General features: G+C 30.2%; 1 protein-coding gene across 1 annotated transcript; it reads right to left on the bottom strand.

Moving 5' to 3' along the window:
• Nucleotides 1-6,852: 6,852 nt before the first annotated feature.
• Nucleotides 6,853-11,256, bottom strand: LOC133291498 (serine/threonine-protein kinase PCRK1-like). The gene is made up of 6 exons (XM_061489769.1): nucleotides 11,144-11,256; nucleotides 10,999-11,065; nucleotides 10,477-10,868; nucleotides 8,371-8,631; nucleotides 8,029-8,151; nucleotides 6,853-7,501 (listed from the first exon to the last, which is right to left on the bottom strand). Exons 2-6 carry the CDS (start codon nucleotides 11,024-11,026, stop codon nucleotides 6,989-6,991), a joined length of 1,317 nt encoding a protein of 438 aa, XP_061345753.1. The 5' UTR covers nucleotides 11,027-11,065; nucleotides 11,144-11,256; the 3' UTR covers nucleotides 6,853-6,988.
• Nucleotides 11,257-18,795: the final 7,539 nt, after the last annotated feature.

Raw genomic sequence — 18,795 nt, 5'->3', positions numbered from 1 at the left:
ATCGAATCTGAGAGGAAGGTGTGAAAAGATAATGACGGTTCAGATGGGTTGCTGAGTGAAGAAGGCAGAGAATCAACGTCTGTGATTGGTGCAGGGTTCTCACAAATTGGCTTTTTTAAAAGAAAAAAAATAACTATTATATTATATGGCCTTTTTTCATTTTCTCTATTTTTGTAGCTTTTCGCTTTCACGCTTTTGTTTCATGACTTTGTACGTAGGTTATTTCTACATTGATGATTCTTTTGTTTTTTTATTGACTAATGACCAAATGCTTGTGTTTTATTTTGCATATTAATAACGAGGAAGATTATATTTAAAAAAAAAATTATTTATAAATTCTTATAAATTACGTTAAGTATGATCAATTATACTTCCATCAAGAAAATATAACTAGTCATACTTAGTGTAATTTGTAAAAAAAATTATAAACAGATATTTCTCTCAGCTATTTTTGGAAAAATTTTAGGCTAGAAGAAATGAAGGGATTGGGGAAGAGTTGCTTAAATGTTATAATGTAAATGAAATAATTTCTTTGTTTTAAGTAAATGAAATAAATTTCTATATATATTTGAGAATTATTTCACTGTTTACTAAATTTAAATTCGGGACCTTTGGGTTACAAAGGCAAAAACTTATCGTCGAGGCTCTCTCTCTTTTCACTTATAATCAATGTACTATAAAGATAAGTTTTCATTAAAAATTTGTTGTTTTGTCTAAAAATTAAATAAAAACAAGTATATGCTGGGTCATGTTTGCTCTCCATTCCTAACACATTATCTTTGAACCTCAATTTCAATCAGTCGTGTAGAATTCAATTTCCTATTTTTAATCACATTATCTGTTGATTTCAAATCGTTTTCCAACAAAAGAAATTCTTTGTATTTATTTTGAGGTCTGTAATGGCGGGCAGCAGACACCAATTATGGAATATTGTATTCATTGCACTTGATTGTTTATTTGATCAGAGGGAGTTTTGATTTGTATTCACACAGTGGCGTCTAGCATTAATTTGATTTTGCATAATTCTTAGCCAGTCCCAATCAGTCAAATATTTTCGAAACAGTAATCAAAATTCAAAATACCATCTTTTGACAAAAAAAATTATTCAAATGTCAATGCGAATAGTATTTTTTATCAGACTATTATGTAAGCATAATTCGCTACGATGATAGCATATTATATTCGCCAATGATTTTATGACACGTGGCATATTTTCGCAAGAAAATACTAACATGTCATAATTCGCTTTCACTGATAGCGAATTTGATTTGTAATATGGCTACGTGTCACGAAATTATTGGCCACAAAATTCGCTACAAGTGATAGCGAATTATGACACGTGACATGATAAAAAATACTATTCCCGTGATATTTGAATAAATTTTTTGATAAAATGTGACATTTTAATCACAAATCCAATATTTCCACTCCCATCCTTCTCAATCTCCCCTACTTTTTCATTTTTGCCCTTTTTTTCAACCCTATTATTCAAAGCGAAAAGTCCGTGCATGCATTGTTAAGAGTTAAGACTAAAGAGGATCGAGAAATATAGCTGTATTCGTAACGTCAAAAGTGATGTCTAATCACATTATCCAAAAAAAAAAAAAAAATGATGTCTAATTTAGCTGAAAGGATTGATTTCTTAAGTATGGCTAAGTCATAAATTTTTATGAGATGAAACTAAGAAAGTAAAATTCACCCTAATAATATATAAAAAAAAAATTCACATTAATAATGAATTAATACGTAATCAGGTTTACCTCGAAGGTTGAGTTTGAGGGGACAATTTATACAACATTATTTTTCTCTTAAATTTGTATGAAATCTAAGATAAAAATTTATATGAATTTAATTAAGAGAAAACTATTGCACTTGTAACTTGCAAGACGAACCTTGACAATGATGCAACAAGTACGAAAGAATAACATCTGTAATGACGTTGGCGTATTCGTAGGCCTGCATCGATGAAAACATCGTCATGTGTATAAGGCAGTTCATGCTTCGAATCTATCAGAATGGACAATTAATTTACTATTTAAATTTGTACTTTTTATGTTATATGGTAAGAGGTAAGTTATACTTACAACTATACCACTAGGGTTAGCCTAGTAGTGTGGAGTGTGTGTGTTAGGAGTGTGTGTAGTGTAGGGTATTGTGTTCAATTCCTTGTAACCTAAAAAAAAAAAGGTTATACTTATAACTTTTTTTTTAAAACCTCTTATAACTATATCTTAACTCCGTTGATTTTCGCCAATCAACGGTTATAATTTTCGCAAATTAAATTCATTAATTAATTAATTATTAATTTACAATAAATGATAACCGTTGATTGACGAAAATCAACGGTGTTAATATATGGTCGTAAGAGGTTGTAAAAAAAATGTTGTAAGTATAACTTTACTCGTATGTTAAAATGACTATTAATTTTAGAGAAAATTTCAAAAAAATTCTCAATCGTTTTATTTTGAATGAATTATCCTTTATGGTTATTTTTTATCTAAATTCATCTTTAAGATGGTTAGAAACTTAGTTAATTTTTTTTTTCAATTTATTGTTTGTCTTATTTTTTTCGTAAGTTTTCAACATATTTGACCTTTTTTTGTCATTAGTCTATTTTTTTTCTTAGAAGGGTGAAATAGGTAGATTAATTAAGTTTGTAAAAGTATTAAGGATGGGGTTGGTTGAAAACAATCATAAAGGGTAAATGATGGGAAAAAAAATAAGAATGTAAGTGATGGAAAATTATAACCTAAAATACATATTAGGGTTAATAATTTAAACCCTAAATGCATTACACGAGGATATAAATTAAAAAAGAGAAAACAATTATTTTAAATATTTATTTTTAAAAATTTTTATTTTTTAAATCACAATGGATTTAAGTGAAAAATTTTGTAACCAGTGGAAATTTAAAATCATAGGAATTTAAATGATAAAATATTTCAGCACAGAGAGTTTAAATGATAAGTTTAAAATCACAGTGGGTCAAATAAATTACAAAATCACAGTGAATGAAAATAAAATTTTCCTTTTAAATTTAATTCAAAATGCATATACAATAACGTATATATGTGATAATATTAAGTGAATAAAGTTCCAATTATTTATCTTAATAAATTTCTATAAATGCATCAAATCACATTAACACACATCAATCTACCCTTTATACTTGCCAAAGGCTTCATGATAACTTAATTCTTAACTACCCTTTACATTCTATTACATTCATTATTTTCCCTAGTCTCATCCTCATCTCTAACAATACTCTTTCTCAAGCATTAATACAATTTGTAGTGTAGCCTTATGACAATTTACAACTTACATAGACCGCCTTTCTTTGTTTTGTTTTTCTATAACTTTATTCAAGATTCTAATTTTCTTTATTTTTCATCATCAATCACCGTAAAGTGAGACAACTAAAGGAAGTGGATGGTGGAAAAGCCTTTTTGGCGCAGATGAATTTTTTAACCCTCCACTCATATATATATATATATATATATATATATATATATATATATTTACGAAAAAATATTTCCCAAGAGCTGTCGGAGGTAAATTTATCTCCGACTACTAAATCATAACTGTATAAAGATGGATCAATGGTGATAAATGAAGAGAGAGAAAAGATGAATCATAATCATTCAAAGGTGAATCAATAAATATAAGAAAATAAATAATCAAAACGATGTAGTTTTAGGGTGGCCGGAGATAAACTTATCTCAAGCAGCTTGAGAAATGTTTTTCCATATATATATATATATATGGGGCAGGATATTCTTACACCGGTGTAACACTCAATCTTGACCATTGATCTACTTGTATCCAATGGCTCACATTACTAAAAAATTTGAGTCCTTGAATATAAGTGGGATCAACGGACAAGATTAAGAGTGTAACTTATACTGGTGTAAAATGATCCTGACCCTATATATATATATATATATATATATATATAATGCAAATTATAACCTAGAATACGGCGTTTGGTTGAGGAGAAATTTTTTAAATACTAGGAAAATGTAATTACTAGGAAAATGGTTAGAAAGTGAGTTTGATAGAAAAATGTAAAAAAAGTTGTTTGGTTAACCAAAATATTACCAGGAAAATTTATTTAAATTTACAAAATCTATGTTCGGGAGAAACTTTGCACCTATTTTTTCACTTCCCCAGTTATCTCAAAATACCACATTTCAAGTGGTATTCTGTAACAGTAAATTTCATCCAAAAATTAACACAAAAGTCATTTCTCCATCTATCCTATTTGCCTAGTATTTTTTATAAAAACCTGAACCAAACGTGATATTTTCCAATATTCACTTGTACTTTTCCATCAATCTCAAAATAAATCTTCTACCAAACACTACCTAGGAGACGAACCAGTAACCGTCTAGCGGCAAATATTCCTCCAAGATGGACGCTCTTTTGGTGACGTTCTTAGTATTTTGAAGGAAAGAATAAAATCCAATAATTTTTCATTAAGACAGAGGGTAAAATTTATAAACATGGGGGCATAATTGAAAAATAAATATAAGGATTTTTTTTATACATAAATTTAAGGATTCTAATAAAGCTGACATGCATTTTTTTTAAAAAAACTCTTCCTAAACTTTTAATTTTTTTATTTATTGTAAAAAAATTTATTTTATAAAATATGTTTGACTAAATTTTGCATTTTTCAAGGGGAAAAAACTAAAAAAAGAAGAAGAAAAAACCAGTGGAACGACTACTTACACTCTTATCTAGGGATTTATACTTCACTAAATATTGAGACATCAGAAGCTAACTAAACCACCCAATATCTTATTGGCTTTTAATTTCTATATGGCTATTAAATCAATATCACTATCAGTTTATTTTACCGTTAGATGCATTATATGGATTTAACGGTTATATTTATTTTCACTTTGTATGATTATGATTCTTCGTATTTAATATAAAAACATTAAATATGAAAAATTATAATTATACAAAAGTGAAAATAAATATAAAGTATTAAATATAGGTTTTAATGTTTCTACAATAAATATAGATAAGTTATTTACATTCACTCCCAAAGTGACATTGTTTTGGGTTGAAAAATTAAAAAATTATAATGAAAAATATTATTATAACCCTGAAATAAATTATAATTACAAAAATACCTTGATTTCCGCCCTAAAACGACGTCATTTTGAGCTCAATATAGATAACTTGTCTACATTGACGGTAGAAAAAGCGAACCCTTAAATATAAGAAGAAGAAAGAAGATTTTTAGAAAATTAAATCAGAATCGTTAGATCAACATAATTGATAGTAATATTAGTAGTAACATTAATTATTAGTAACAATGTCCTATTTCTAAAATAAAAGGTGAAGGGTATTTTATTTTAAAAATTTCTAAAATACCCTCTATTTTTTATTTTAAAAATTTTACTTTCATATTGTAATATGTATTTTATTAAAATATAATTTTTCTAAAACCATGTTATTTTGAGGTTACAATAGATAAGTTTATCCCTACTACTGAGAAACACTTTTCCCAGCAAGTTTAGCTCATTTTGAAATGGAACTATTGCCTGTTCGACCTAGAGAGCACAAGAGTTATGCAGTCTCCTAACAAAAATTGCTTCTTTAGGATTTGAACTCGTATTCTCCGTGTCAAAATAGGTTACGAACACAATAAATAAAAATGAGAATTTGACTTTATTGAGAAATTATTGAAGAAATCTGATCTCAAATGACTTTACTGAAGAAGTCTGATCTCTAGGGGGTGTTTGGTTGGAGGATTATGTTGAGATAGATGGGTATTTGAGAAGTGGAATAATTGGATACCTTTATTTGGTTTAAACATTTGGAATATATGGCTACCTAAATGATTATTCCACCGAAACAATTTGCATAGGTATCTGTTTGAGAAACCCACCCAAATAATCCCTCTTGATACATGATATTATTGCATGTGAGCCGGCCAAATAAACTATGCAGGATGTCAATAATCCTCCTACCTAGTATCCAAATTAAAATGGAAGCCACAAAAAAAAAAAACTAAAAAGACACTGGTCATGCTTTTCAAAAAAAATTATAAACAGGGATATGTTCGTAATATCAACTTTTTTTCTCATCTATATTTTATCTACAACCAAACATAGATTTTATAAAAGTTATCTAATTTTTCCGATTAAATTTTTTTCAACCAAACAACTTTTTTTTATATTTTCCTACCAAACTCACTTTCCTACCATTTTCTACCATTTCCCTATGAATATCATTTCCCTATTATTCATAAAATTCCTCTTCAACCAAACGCCCCTTAGTGCTTTTTTTCAAATAATTCTTATGATGAGCTTTATTTAATAATTCAATATTTAAATAGATAATACAAGCCAACAAAGTAACTCTCCACTAACACTAAATAGGCTCCACTAATAGTTAATGCCTAATAAAACAAACAAAATAACTACCCACTATAAAACAAATCAACAATTCATAAAATAATAATAAAATAATAAAAATAAAAAACTATAACAGAATCATCCATGCATTTTGTGCATTTGATGCAAGACTATGTAAAACCTCTACAGAACTCTATACGAAAGTAGTGAAATTAAACGATACATGTAAAGATTAATGTAAAATTATAGGCTACATCTAACTATCTTACAACCATTTCACTTATTTTTCCAGCATTATGGTTTCCCTGAGAACGGAACAATCAGATGCATCAGGCTCAGCCAATATGCCTACAGCATATCCATAGAAACCTAATTTGTTGAATAGCATCCCTGAAAATTTCCTCAAATAGCTTAACAAGACAGAAGCATTCATGGTAATTGGTATGTAGCATATGATGGCAGTTTTATACACATTGTTAGAGGAGATGGAAAAAGGTTGCACTTGCTCATGTTTTGTGACAGCATCACACTGGAAGAAAATATGCATGAGCTCTTTGCTTATCTTGAAGAAGCTTCGCTTCCAACTATCAGGCTTGATGAGCTTAAAGCTACAATAATCAAGATGCTCTTAAAAGTTTTGGTCTCCACATCCTAACAAACCAATTACTTTCTCCAGGCTTCAAATCCATGGTCCGTTTCTTGTTTTTTATTTCAGTGTCTTGAGAAGCTTCCACTCTTGTCACATTCTTCAAGGGTAACTTTGGACTAGCACTTGATGAAGGTTCTACTATTCCATTCACCATTTCCAATACCTCGCTCATCTTTGGCCGACTCTTTGGGTTTTTGACCAAGCATCGGTTAGCTATTATAGCAAGTTTCTGGGCTGACTTGATGACTTGTTTCTTATCAAGTCTTGGATCCAATATTAGTTCAAATTTCTTGCCATCTGATAGGTATGGCTTTATCCATTCCAACAGCTTCTGCTCACCCTTGGGGCGATTTCGATCTAAAGGGCGCCTGCCAGTAATGAGTTCATAAAGGAAGACACCATAGCTCCATACATCATTCTTTGATGTGAGACGTCCAGTTTGAATATATTCAGGAGCTGCATATCCCATTGTTCCTACAACCTGATGAACATAAACAGCCACATGAACACAAGTAACATATTGAGTCACTGGATTCCACTCATAAATGGTTGGGTTCTGCTGTTAGGAGAATACGTTACATGAAAAATAAAAAGGGTATCAACAAGAGGGGGTGATTTAACCATCTATATGCCCAAATGATGAAATAACATTGACAAAATGAAAAGCGAAATTTGGACTGAGTAATTTTTTATGGTCAAGAAATGAACCCAATTTTTAACATACGTTTGACTTTCATAGATGGTTATCAAAAGACACCAATAGAGTCCTTATGATTTCCTGTCATAAATCATGATTCATTTGATAACATATTTGAAATGATCATTGATTCAGGCCCATTAAATCATCAGCAGTTTTACAGACAGCTAAAGAATCAGGTCCCTATTCTTGTATTGAATTTCTCTCCTTCCTCATCTAAATAATCATTTGAAAAGATCAAAAGCAATTACCTCTCCACATACTTTAACAATACTATATACGAAATCATAGATTAATAAACATAGCCATACCGCTGTTGAGACATGAGTTAATCCATCCGATGGTCCCAATCTGGCTAACCCAAAGTCTGATAGCTTTGCTTTCCACTGTTCGTCCAAAAGGATATTTGAAGATTTGAAATCTCTGAAAATTATCTAAACAATGCGCACAAAGTTAGCATGGCATTAATCAACTGCACCAAAGATCTGAATGGTAAATAAACTATGTTCCAAGTATTCCAATTGAGCTCCTCTGAGCTTCCTTTCATTTTTCTTTTGGGATGTGGGATATCTAAGTGTGCGGAAAACAAGTTTCCAGACAAGGCTTAATTAACTTGAATAAGAATTTAGGAAAGTTATGGTATACACCTATACCTGAAAATCCATTTCCTCATGCAGGTATGTTAATCCACGAGCTGCATCTTGGGCTATTTTTAATCTCCTACTCCATGGGAGAGGAGTCTCTGCTCGGTGCGATAAATGGTGCTCCACGCTTCTGTTTGGCATGTATTCATAAATCAGAAGCCGCTGGATTCCTCTTTCATCATCATCAGCACAGTAGCCCACTAATTTCACAAGATTGGGATGCTCGACAATGCCCAAAACATTCACTTCCGTCACCCATTCCCTATGTCCCTGCAAGTCAAAAGTAAAGTAACAAAATTATAAGGAGGACAAAATACATACAAAAGATTAACACATAATTCCTATATTGTGTAGCAATCAAAGCATCTGTCTTGACAGCGAAAATCTTCAAGATTAAGGTTAACAAAATGTAACATTAGAAAGTTTAAACCCCTGAAAAACTTGAAATATGAGAACATAGAGGCATTTATTCTAACTTCTGAGTTATGAATTACGATCATGTCTACATGAAGCAACTCACATGATAATTTAAATTATTCAATTTTTAAAATATACTCATTATAGCTTACATTATGATATTAAAACGGATAGTGTGTATGTTAGGTGTCAAACACATTATGTTTCTAGGACCAAAAATATGTTAAATAATGTTAAAACTGGTCAAGAATATAGTGTGTATGAATAAATGCAAAAGACTTATGATTGAGTATGATGCTGACTTAAAAACTTATCGGTTTCAGGTTAAAATTGCTAAATCAGAGCATTGATGGATCAAGGGAACCGGAGGAAAACAAGAATCGAGCCAAGCAGAAGCTAAAGGAGTGATTTCATTTTATATCTCGCTAGGATTCTCGCCACAGCAAGTGACTCAGCGAGACGACATCAAAAGTGCAATTTTCATATAGCGAGCAGTGACATGTATCTTGCTAGAAATAACTCACTACAACGAGAATATAGCAAGCAACACTTACTTTTCAGCTTCATCTCGCTAGAAATAACTTGCTACGACTAGCAGTTAGCGAACTGCTCGTAAATTAAGGCCCATGGATCTTCTTGTTTTAAAAGATTCAAGCTAGGGATTTCTAAACAACTTCTGATGGCTGAAGACTACTTGGAGAGGTAGAGGAGCAGTTTCTGAGCAAAGGAGAAGGAGGAGAACGTGAAGACTTCACCATGGAATCGAATCACTGAGTTTTCTTTATGACTTCTAGTTGTTTTCAATAATTGTTTTTGTTTCCAAGAACATGTTAGGATAGTTTCTTTTTTGTAGTTAGGGTAGATGGAACCAATGGATTTTTAATGCTTTCTATTCCTTTTTTGTAATTGATGTTTGATTCTATGTTATGCAATTAATCCGTGTTTCACTCCTAGTTTATTTATGATCTCGCCAATTGTGAATGAACACTAGAATCTTGCATGACAATAGGGATGGTGGTATAGGATTCCGATTGATTAATTGCTAGATTTTGTATTATCCAGGGATAGACTTACAAATCTATGACTTGTTAATTCTCGTTCTTAATGCTTGCTTTAGGAGAAATAACTAAGAGATTAGGGTTTTGAATAAAGTAAAGGGTTAAATTACTAAGGGATTGAGATTTAATCACTCAAGAGAGAATTGTCAATAACATGAATTAAGTATCAGTTATAGGAAATGGTAGGATCATTAGGAAGAAATTGGGGAAATCGAAACCCTAGCTACGCCTTTGCATATTTGAATTTAATCCGTTATTCTGTTCTTGTTCTTGTTAGCATTCTTGATTTGGTTCTTAGTCTTGATAATAAAATCGAAAGAATTTTTGCTTTTAATTTCTATTTTTAAGAATCTGAATTTCATTCTCAAAAACTCCTTAGACCAATCCAACTTTGATAGTATAGTGAATTTAAAGCTTAATATGTCAATCCTCGTGAGAAAGATTCTTTACTTTTTCACTTTATTTCTTGTACGACCGGTATACTTGCCATAATCGCAAAACAGTATTCAACAACAGAGTAACATAACTATACACTAATGCATAGCAAATGGCAACACCTTTACTAAGATACCTCCTGATGTTGCAGAAGCAACTATTTATATAACTCACAAGAGGAAAAAAACAGAAGGCAAACCCTTACCTGCATTCCTCTTTTACTAAGCTGTTTAACTGCAACTTCAATTCTTCTGGATGGGTCCTCTACACTTCTAATCAATCCCTGGTAGACACATCCAAATCCACCCTCTCCAATCATAACAGAGCGACTAAAATTCTTTGTGGCTGATTTCAATTCAGACACAGTGAACACTCTAAGGTTGCTAGGTCTTTGGGACAAACTGGGAATTGCATTCCTCCTGAGGGATTCAGTGCTGCCATTGTCTGAAGCATCCAGAGAATTCAATTCAGAACCAGATCTTCTAACCTCAGCATATGTGGAACTGTCTGACCGAACCGAAACTGATTGCAAGCCTTTCGGTTCATCTTTCTTCTCTACATGGTGGAATGAAAAACACTTCATTGCAGCTGATTGGACTGCATTTTCAATAGGGAGAAGGAAAATTGAGAAACATATAGCCATTGAAAAAGGAACACTTCATCGAAATTGAAAGTCACAGATGATGAAAACTTGTCAAATTAAATTCAGAAAGAAAAGAAGACCCACTGGCATCAAATAACCGTATCAATATCATCAAACAACTTCAGAAGCAGCCTTATCAACCTAATTCCCCCTGTTAACAAGTCTAATTTCAGACAAAACAAATATAACTGTTTCAACTAATAGTAGAGAAATTGAGCCTGAAACTCACCTCTGGTGTAAATAGAAAGCTATGACGTAATAAAATCCAGAGTCTGCAATAAAACTCACCTTTTGGGCAAGAGACCTCTCTTCTCTTAACCCATTGCATCCAAAAGTGGAGACTTTTGACTTTTGAGAATGAAGATAAAGACTACTGTTCATAAACAGAAGGAGGAGTCCCCACACGGTAGATGCAAGTAGGGTCCACTTTGTTTACCAACCAAACCAAATGCCGAATCAAATCATAGAATCCGTCATACGATTTGGTTCTGCCACGTTTTATTAAATTAATTTTAAAGATGTAGAATAATTACAATAAGAATAAATATATTAAATCAAATTCTATAAAAAATAAGATATTATAGCTACTTTTTTTATATCTACTCTATATATTTTCTTTAATACCGTTAAATCATAATTATAGAAGAGAGAAAATATAAAAATTAATTAAAATTCTAATCTAATGATAACGGAAAGTAGTAAATAAAGTAAGGATTTTATAAGAGTTATGTTGTAGGAAAATGAATTGTGTAATATTATAGAGAATCGTTTTGTGTGCCGTAATTTTTTCTTTTTCTTTTTTCTTCAAAATGTGTGAGCCTCACAAAATGTTGTGTGTGTAGGAAAGTTTGTTGTGTCATGTTAAATAACAAATGCAAATCTCATAAAGTAATTATGAATTAAAGATTAATATAATGTCATATCTCATTTTATAATATATAAATAGTTATCGAAATTATTTTTTAATATCTTTAGTCTTTATAAAAATTATAATTTTTTAAAGTTTTTGAAAAATCATTTAAATGAAAAAGAGAGTTTTTGGATTTCAGACCAAGTAAGCATTGTACAACCGTAAGACACGGAAGAAACAGCTTGAGTTAAGGTTAATGTTGTGTGGCCAATATTCAAGAAAGAAAGTCAGCACTGGCTCGTTGGTGGACCGACATAATAACATGCACTTTCGATACGTGTGTCGATCAGGTAAAATATTAATTTGAGAATGCTAAAAAATCATCAACCAACATGCTATTACATTATTTAAAAATTTACGTAATTATTTAATATAAAATAATAATAACTTAATTTATTTAGTTTACTCTATTTATATAAATAAAATTCACATATTATATATATATAGTTATATTATTTAATTACATATTGACTTCTATAATCTTGATTTTAATATTTATTATGTCTGTGAAAGGTGTTTTATTTTTATTTTTTTAAATAAAGGATTGAAAAGTAACCAATGCATGACATCATATATAGCGAATCTTCCTCCACGTCACCCACAATTGACCCAGCTACTCTCATGCTTAAGTCCAGTCCGAGACCTTGACTGACTGAGTATTGGAGGAAATTACAAGGCAAAATCATCGAGTGTTTTACACCATTCGAACAAACTAATAATGTGTATCGTTTGTGTTTGTGCAGTGAAACACAAGTTTACAACCTATCAATGGTGATTTTATGATTTGGAACTAGTAATTTTTTTTTTTAGATTATCCCACCGATAATTTTATAGGTTTTCTATGAACTAATTCGAAGTTCGGGGTGAGTTAGGATTAAAGTTTTAAATCCCTTTTAAATTTTATGATTTGGAACTAGTAAATTTCATTTTGGTACCTTCATAATAATTTTGCCTGCATCTGAGTTTAAGTGGAAGAAATGATTAATTACTCTTGTCTAAAATTTTGAGTATAAATTTCTCAATAAGCAAGTTATTGCAATCCTAACATTGTGTCATGCTTTAATTTGCTTATGTTATGTTTAAAATAATTTATAATTGTTTTGTCAAAAATATTTTTAAGAAACTAATTTTCTTTTACCGAAATATAAAAATCAAACATGTCCTTAATATTTTTAAAAAAATGATAGATAATCAAAACATTTTTGTTATAATCTTTAATATAATAATCTGATATGTTTGTTAATACAGTGAGTGATCCCGTTACTTTATTTCATTCAATAACCACTTGATCTATGTGAATAATTATTACGTGAGACAAGGTGGTGATAATAGAAAGTGATTCTAGTAATGCAATTGCGGTGTTCACCAAAGGTGGTGGTGTTACTCGTGAGTCCCATTTGGTGGGTAGAATACGAGTGCTTTTGGCAAAAAATTGGTTAGTTCGTCTTACACCTGTTCATAGAGAAGAGAACCAATGTGCTGACTGGTTGACAAATTTCTCTTCGGATCATCCTCTGGTAGATAATTTCAGTCATCTTTAGTATCGTCGCCCTGATCTTTATTTATTAGTCTTGGCAGATATGACCTTTATAAGTTTATTTTGTAGCTCTGTAACTTGATTTATTTTAGTTTTCTTGTTTTTCTTTTGGTTGGGGTGTTCCACCCCATGCCCTACCCCAAAAAAAAAAAAATCCAAATTTCAAATTTCAAATATGCTCTAAGTCCCACAACATCATTCCTAAGGAGAGTCGTACACCCACAAGGTGGTTATGCGAACATGTCAAAATAGGTTGAATTTGATGAGTCAACTCTGTCAAAATGGGATACGTTAGATTATGTGTTTCAACCTACCTATATGTGGGGCGGGTTAATACTGGTTATAGGTGTGGTAGGGCCGATCAACCCGCATGTAATTTAATATATATATATATATATATATATATATATATATGACAAAAGTATTTCTACAGCAACTTTAGATAAGCTTATTTACAGCTGTCATATATATATATATACTTTTGTGCTGACGTGGAGAGAGAGAAAATAGCAACTTTAACGTTATAACTATATTCGCCCGGGAGAATATAGTTAAAAATGACAGCTGTAGATAAGTTTATCTAAAGTTGTTGTAGAAATGTTTACCCTATATATATATATATATATATATATATATATATATATATATATATGGGGCAAGATATTCTAACACCGGTGTAAGAATTAGAAGTCTTACACTCAATCTTGATCATTGATCCACTTGTATCCAATGACTCGCATTACTAAATAATTTGAGCCATTAGATATAAATGGAATCAACGGATAAGATTGAGAATGTAACTTACACTGGTATAAAATGATCTTGACCTTATATAAATATATATATATGAGGTAGGATCCTTTGACATCAGTGTCAAATTTAAAATTTGACACCTCATGTGAGAGTTATTAGATCAAAAAAGATCAATGGTGTCACATGCTTACAAATCAGAGTCATTGATCTTTTTTGATCTAATGACTCTCAGATGATGTGTCAAATTTTAAATTTGACACTGGTGTCAAAGGATCCTACCTCATATATATAGTATATTATGACTTGATTAATCTATGTGAATGACTATTATGTACGACAAAATATTTTTTTTTTAATTTATTATATTACTGAAAAGTTTTTTTTAAAAAAAATTCATTTTTGATTTTCATTAATACAAAAAATAAAAGAAACTTAATTTCGTTTTTGTATTAAAATGCTAGTATCTATACAAATCAAACTAATGCTTATGAAACTCTAGTTACATGATGCAATGATATGTTCTTTTACAGATATTTACATGTTTGATGTTATTATTATTATTATTTGTTGGTACATTGTCAGGAGGTATCCCCATTCAACCTTCTCCGGACACCATGCCCTCGGGGTACGATCCGTTTGGGCTAGCCCCTCATTGTAACAGTGGGCGTACTAAGCTTCGCAACCGGAGAAAGGACGAGACTAATCCCTCAACCGAAGATTTTTGGCTTATCCTCTGACCCCCAAAGATTTTCCAAGAAACTGCTTGAGGCAGGGTTTGATCCCTGCACCAAGCAATCCCTTGGGAGCTCAGCTGCCAACTGAGCTACCCTTGGGGGTTTGATGTTATTATTTTATGAGTTATAAGTTTCTCCTCTTAAGGAGAAATTTATAACCACCTATAGTAGTGTTTGGTTCGGGAGAAATTTTTTTTTACTAGGGAAATGTAATTGATAGGAAAATGGTTGGAAAGTAAGTTTAGTAGGAAAATGTAAAAAAAGTTGTTTGGTTGACCGAAATATTACCAGGAAAATTTATTTAAATATGTAAAATCTATGTTCGGGAGAAACTTTGCACCTGTTTTTTCACTTCCCCAGTTATCTCAAAATACCACATCTCAAGTGGTATTCTGTAACAGTGAATTTCATCCAAAAATCAACACAAAAGTCATTTTTCCATCTATCCTATTTGTCTAGTATTTTTTGAAAAAACCTGAACCAAACGTGATATTTTCCAATATCCACTTACACTTTCCCATCAATCCCAAAATAAACCTTCAACCAACCAAACACCATAGATACAACAAAGCGTGGGACCCACTAGGAGAAAAAAATAAATAGCCAGCGCGACTATTGATAGGTTCGTAGGAATTTTTTTCCCTTGATGATGTATACGCTTATTTTATTATATAATAACACTTTTTTAATTAATCTTAAGATATGATTTTTATAATTAAGTTAAATGAAAACATTGGATTAAATAACTTTTTTGTCTTTTTTTTTGGTAAACAATTCTGTTGTCTTTAACTTGTTGTTTGATTTTTTTTTTTAAACTTCAGAAATTTTTAGAAGTTAGAAATAAAAGATTAATATCAATATATTTAGAGTTTCTTAATATTTTATTTTTTTAGGCAGGTTAACTCGTTTCAAAACAGAATGGATTGATATTTTTAAAGGTTTTATAAGAGTTATGTTGTAGGAAAAGTGATTGTGTAATGTTATAGAGATTCGTTTTGCGTGCCTTAATTTTTTATTTAATTTTTTGTTTTAAAAAGTGTGGGCCCCACAAAATGTTGTGAGTGTAAGAAAGTTTGTTGTGTTATGTTAAAGGATAAAACGAAAACCCTATTTTTAATCCATTCATCACAAGCGGATGAACCCGGCCGATCCCTTTTTGAAGGGTTGAAAATAAGGTAGGGCGAATCTGGTCTTTTGCCATCTCTATCTGCTGTTCATGAAAACTCCAGTCTGGTTTACTTTTCGTATAATTTATTTTCAGAATTGAATATGGCCAATATTTTATTTTTATTTTTTGGTTGAGGAAAACGGCGAGCCGCATTTATAGGAAAAATGTTTCTACAGCTAATGCTAATGCAGATAAATTATCTGGATTTATTCTCAAAACGACGTTGTTTTGGTATTTTAAATTTTAAAAAATTATAAATATAAAAATTATTATAACCTTGAATAAATTAAAATTACAAAAACAATATAATTTCCGCCCCAAAACAACGTCGTATTGAGTTTACTACAGATAACTTATCTGCAGTAACTGCAAAAAAAGCGAATCCATAACTTATATATAAAACTAACGTAACTTATATATATATAACTAACGTAACTTTTATATATATATATATATATATATATATATATATATATATATATATATATATGGGGCAGGATATTCTTACATTGGTGTAAGAGTTAGAAGTCTTACATTCAATCTTGACCATTGATCCACTTGTATCCAATGGCTCACATTACTAAAAAATTTGAGCTCTTAGATATAAATGGAATCAGTGGACAAGATTAAGAGTGTAACTTACACTGGTGTAAAATGATCTTAACCCTATATATATATATATATATATATATAACGTAACTTATATATAAAGATGCCTCTCTAAGATGCCTTTGAATTTATTAAGCAACTGTTGAGTGAGGCCACTATGTCATTTTAACTACTAGTTAGATAGGATCTTTCATCTGAATGCTTTATAGTATATCTGGTTTTATGCTCATATCATAGTCGACCACCTTGTTGCAATTCAATCACAAATGATTGACACAATAATTATTGTTTTAACCGTGTGTTGCTATGATCTCAATTTTTGTTTACATTGGTTAGTGAGGTTAGGCCGTTCTTTGGTGTATTTTGAGGATAAAAAGTTAAGGAGAATACTTCATGGCATTTTCTTAATTTATAGTACTTGATAAATTTTGTTTTTGTAACCACAAGCTTATATCTACAACTTTTATCTGCAGACTATTAATATAACCTTTGCAACAGTAAATTGTCAACTTGAAGAAGCCAAAAGAAAATATGAGTAAGTATTTTTCGTTGGTTGTATAACTAAGATTATATATATGTTAGATTTGTTTACAGTCTTCTGAATGACGATTCATCCTTCTTTTGGTGTTCTTTATATGTTATTAAATTTATGTTTATTTAATTTTTGCACTTTAGAGATTTTGATAACATATTATATAGGCCATCTGAGTTAATAATATATAATGCTCGTATACTGTGACTCAGTGGATGAAGAGTTGTGCTTTTTCAATTATTTGTGTTTTAAATATTTTACATGCCTACAGGTACAGATGCACAACAAGAGGAAAGGGCTGCACAACAATAGAAGAGGGTTGAGCAACAAGATAGTCTCTTGTAGGTCATTCACCAACATGACTTTCGTATCTTGTTTGGATGTACATGACATGGACTATTGTACATAGACTTTTTTCATTAGTATATAACAAGACTTTTGTACACATAATTATATTAAGATCAATATGATTTTGATATATTATTTACTTTCATTATATTTGTTTATCAAGTGCAAAACATAAATTGGTATTAATTTTTAGAGCAAAATTAAAAAAAATCGACAAAAAAGCAATTTCGTAAAATATTGAGATAATAGTTTATGACAGAATTTCATTCATTTTCTGTAAAAAAATGATTACAAAATTTTTCGACGGAATTTGTTTTCGTCGAAAACTAATATAAGATTTTTCGACGGAATTTCATTCATTTTTCGTTGAAAAACTTTGACGGAATTTGTTTTATGTCAAAAATTATTACAAGTTTTTTCGACGGAATTTCATACAATTTCTGTCGAAAAACTTCAACGGAATTTATTTTCTGTCGAAAATTATTACTAGATTTTTTGACGGAATTTCATTCATTTTCCGTCGAAAAACTTCGACAGAATTTATTTTTCGTCGAAAATGTATACAAAATTTTTCAACGGAATTTCATTTATTTTTCCTCGAAATTTTTGGACGGAATCTCTCATTCCGTCGAAAAAATTATTAGCAACGAAGAGATACACCACGGCTTAATTTTCGTCGAAAACTTTATTTTTGACGGAATTTTAACCATTTTCGACGAAATTTTTCCGTCGAAAAAAATGCATTTTTTAGTAGTGATTGGCTCAGAATTGGTCATTATATTAACAAAATATAACATGATTTTTTAACAAATTCAAATTTTTTTCCAATTTTTTAACTTAAAATCTAAAAAAAAAAACTATGAGTACAAAAAATTTATCTTAAAAAAGTAAACAGTACTTATACCAAGAAATTTATTTATTAAAAATTTATACTGGCATAATTTTGATAAATACTTATTTGCTTGGCAATAATAGCTGTTTTAATTGTAATTATTTTATTATAACCTTTATGATTTAATTTATTTTTAAAAAATTGCAACACGTAACACTAATCACTTAATATATAAGTGATAAGAGAAATAATCTAAAATTTTTATTTAAAATTTTTTTTTATTAAGTGTGTAATATTGAATTTTTTACATAATAATAATTTTTACAAATAAAAACTTTCTGCGTTTCTTCTAGTTTTTTTACCCTGATAGGATGATGAAAGTTCTCATGATTGCTTCATAATTGTTGAATTCCTTGGTCTTTAACTAAAAAAATATTTTTTATAATGAAGTTTTGTAA

Source organism: Gastrolobium bilobum, unplaced genomic scaffold, assembly GCF_033153095.1.
Source record: "Gastrolobium bilobum isolate Gb01-03AN ecotype WA unplaced genomic scaffold, APGP_CSIRO_Gbil_v1 utg3161, whole genome shotgun sequence".
NCBI lineage: Eukaryota > Viridiplantae > Streptophyta > Magnoliopsida > Fabales > Fabaceae > Gastrolobium > Gastrolobium bilobum.
The sequence above is the reverse complement of the archived record's forward strand: the minus strand, read 5'-3'. Positions and strand labels throughout refer to the sequence as shown.